Source organism: Etheostoma spectabile, chromosome 23 (genome assembly GCF_008692095.1).
Source record: "Etheostoma spectabile isolate EspeVRDwgs_2016 chromosome 23, UIUC_Espe_1.0, whole genome shotgun sequence".
NCBI lineage: Eukaryota > Metazoa > Chordata > Actinopteri > Perciformes > Percidae > Etheostoma > Etheostoma spectabile.
Window position 1 is genome coordinate 19,320,383 of NC_045755.1, and position 3,058 is coordinate 19,323,440.

At 42.3% G+C, this 3,058-nt stretch overlaps 1 protein-coding gene across 1 annotated transcript in view; it reads right to left on the bottom strand.

The window, feature by feature from the left end:
• abcc9 (ATP-binding cassette, sub-family C (CFTR/MRP), member 9) overlaps window positions 1–1,265 on the bottom strand; it is a 66,500-nt gene extending 65,235 nt beyond the window's left edge. The window contains 2 exon segments of the mRNA XM_032505239.1: window positions 1,095–1,138; window positions 1,140–1,265. Of these exon segments, the coding sequence (XP_032361130.1) occupies window positions 1,095–1,138; window positions 1,140–1,237 (142 nt within the window). The 5' untranslated portion in view covers window positions 1,238–1,265.
• Between the last annotated feature and the right edge of the window lie 1,793 nt (window positions 1,266–3,058).

Consider the following 3,058-nt stretch of genomic DNA (forward strand, 5'->3'; position numbering starts at 1 on the left):
CACACACACACACACACACACAGCCACACACACACACAGCCACACACACACACACAGCCACACACACCATTTATCCAACCATGTATTCAGTAAACGTTATTGCAGCATTACTCTGCAGAGCATAAGAGAAGAAGAAGAAAACCTTCTTTCCTTCTCCTTTTTTCTCATATCCTTCCTCCCCTTTTATCCTATATTTCTGAATATAATATACATGGTTATTTGTTTTTATGTGTTTCTTCTGAATATAATATATTCAAAAATATATTTGTTTTTATTGGGAAAGAATTTAAAAAAAAAACTGAGAAAAAAAACTGCTAACATCAACACTCAATATTCATGATATTGCAGTTTTTTTGTTTATATTCAGTTTGTCTTTATTGTGCTGCTTCATGTGACAAGAAAGGGACTTAAAGTGTGTGTGTGTGTGTGTGTGTGTGTGTGTGTGTGTGTTTGTTTGTTTAAGAGGGAAAGTTAATATCACTAACACATCTGCTCTGCCGGCCAGATGACATGGACTGACGCTTGAGAACAGATTACTGTAATACACATAAGTCCTCGTGTCAGACGGGGCTCTCCAATGTCCGTTGCCCTTGGCAACCAGATTGACTCATTTGGCAACCGTTTCGTGGCCTCTGGTTGCCCCTTTTGGCAACCACCTGTTTAATTTGTGTTAGGGCAGTGTAGATAGGCCTGATCCCGCGCCTGGCCATTCATACCGGACGCGTATTTCTACACGCTGGTTACAAGGTTTTTTTTTTTTAAATCCTCTTTTTAGTCACCTTTAGCATGGGTGTGTAAACTTATGAGCACAACTGTATGTTTAAGGTTTGGGTACAAAGGTCAATACGATGTCCTCACAAAGGACCAGTGGACAATATGTCTGTGTTTGTACAAATGCGGTGTTCATGTCACACAGAAAAATACGTTTGGTACAGCCTGATGTGTTCAAATAAAAACATTTTTTACCATGTGGTTTAAATGTAGCATATGTAATGTACAGATTATGGGGGTATAGTGTGTATGTGTGTGTGTGTGTGTGTGTGTGTGTGTGTGTGTGTGTGTGTGTGTGTGTGTGTGTCACTTCCACCACCTACCAATAAAGAGGATGGGGAAGGTGAAGAGCAGGAAGACGTGGGGACCAGGTTGGAGCGTCCACGAAGCAGCCATTGTTCAGCACGCCCTCGGTCACGCTGTAGGAGTTGGTGCCGTTGTCGCTGCCGCAAAACGACAAGGCCATGCCCCCCCCCCAACTGGTCCACACAAGCCTGGAGACACAGAGACACACACAAAGACACACACAAAGACACAAAGACACAAAGAATGCCAAAATCAGTCAATAACATGAACTGCATTGTGTGTTATCAGGCTGCACAATATCAGGTTTTTTTTACTGTCCTTGCGACGTCAACTGGCAGGGCTGTAGTACTCGAGTCCGGTCTTTGACTCGAGACCAGACTCAAGACTGTTTTTCTATGGTCTTGGACTTGTCTTGGACTCGCAAGTATTTGGACTCTGACTTGTCTCGGTCTCGGCCACTGGTCTTGCCCAATATGGCTTTTGGTCTGGACCGAGTCCAGGTGTCTTTATGATGTTGATAATAATATTGGAGGGAAAATGAAACCCAAAATGATTGTCTTGATACTGTCATGCATAAGACCTTTATTCTGTCCTGGACTCTGTTTTGTCTAGACTCAAACCTTTTTGGACTCGGTCTTGTCTTGGACTCCAACCTTTTTGGACTCGGTCTTGACTAGTCCTGGTCTTGGACTCAAACCTTTTTAGAGTCGGTCTTGTCTTGGACTCAAACCTTTTCGGAATCGGTCTTGTCTTGGACTCCAACCTTTTTGGACTCGGTCTTGACTAGTCCTGGTCTTAAACTCCAACCTTTTTGAAATTGGTCTCGTCTTGGACTCCAACCTTTTTGGACTTGGTCTTGATTCGGACTCGACTAGTCCTGGTCTTGGACTCGATTAAGGTGGTCTTGAGTAAAACCCTGTCAACTGGTGCAATAAACCAGTAGAAAACTGTCCTTTAAAATGTGACTGTCACTGCGTTTCAGTGGTGCCTTTTATATTTAATTCACTGTTCAATTTCTTCACTAAATGAATGTTGGAAATTATTTGTTTTAATTCAACAAGCAATTTGTTGTATTTTAGCAGAATACTGAAAGCAGCAGAACTGCACAACTGAGTACACTTTATTGTCTGTTTATATATTGTGCGCAATATTGTTATCGCGATATTCAACAACATTTGTCGCATCTTTTCCTCGTATCGTGCAGTTATATAATCTCAAGGCTCAGATGTCGGCCATCGGGGTCACTAGAGGGGCTCGGGCGTGACCTTTGGAGGCTCGGTCCGACATTGTCTCGGCATGTCACACATTCAAGTGCCCGCACACTCACTCACACACAAACACAAGTGCAGGCCAGGGTCAGTTATGAGAGCTATGTCAGGGGCAACGACCGGCTAAATGCCCCCAGCGTACGATTAAATTAAGGTCGGGCACTTTCCTACAAACACTCCTGGAAAGAAAACGCCACATTTTTAAATAAAATTAACTGTTCACACAATACAGTACCGTGAGCTATTAGCTGGGTACATGGTTAAACGTCATTTGCCCTTACCAGCGTGTGCATTTTGTCTAGGGCTGGGCGAGAAAATCAAATATCATGATATTCTTGACCAAATACCTCGATGTCACTATTGCGACGATATTGTATGGTTCAGAATTAGTGCTTTGACAAAATGTTATTCACACAATGAGATTCTTGATAAATATTCTCCAGAAATGACTTAATGACTAAGTGGGAAAAGGTAAATAACAGAACAGCTAGAACAGCTGGTAACAGTCAGGAAATGACATCACTTTACTGCGATGCAGCCTGTAACCCCAGGAAATAGACACCACCACTTACCATATCACGATATATCCAAAAGAAATGAAAGAAAACTGAAAACGGGTCAAAATTTGACCCGAGGACAACAAGAGGGTTAAATCATGTCGCTTTTGTAGACGATCCAAATGTTATTGGATCGAATGGATCAATGGGATGGAT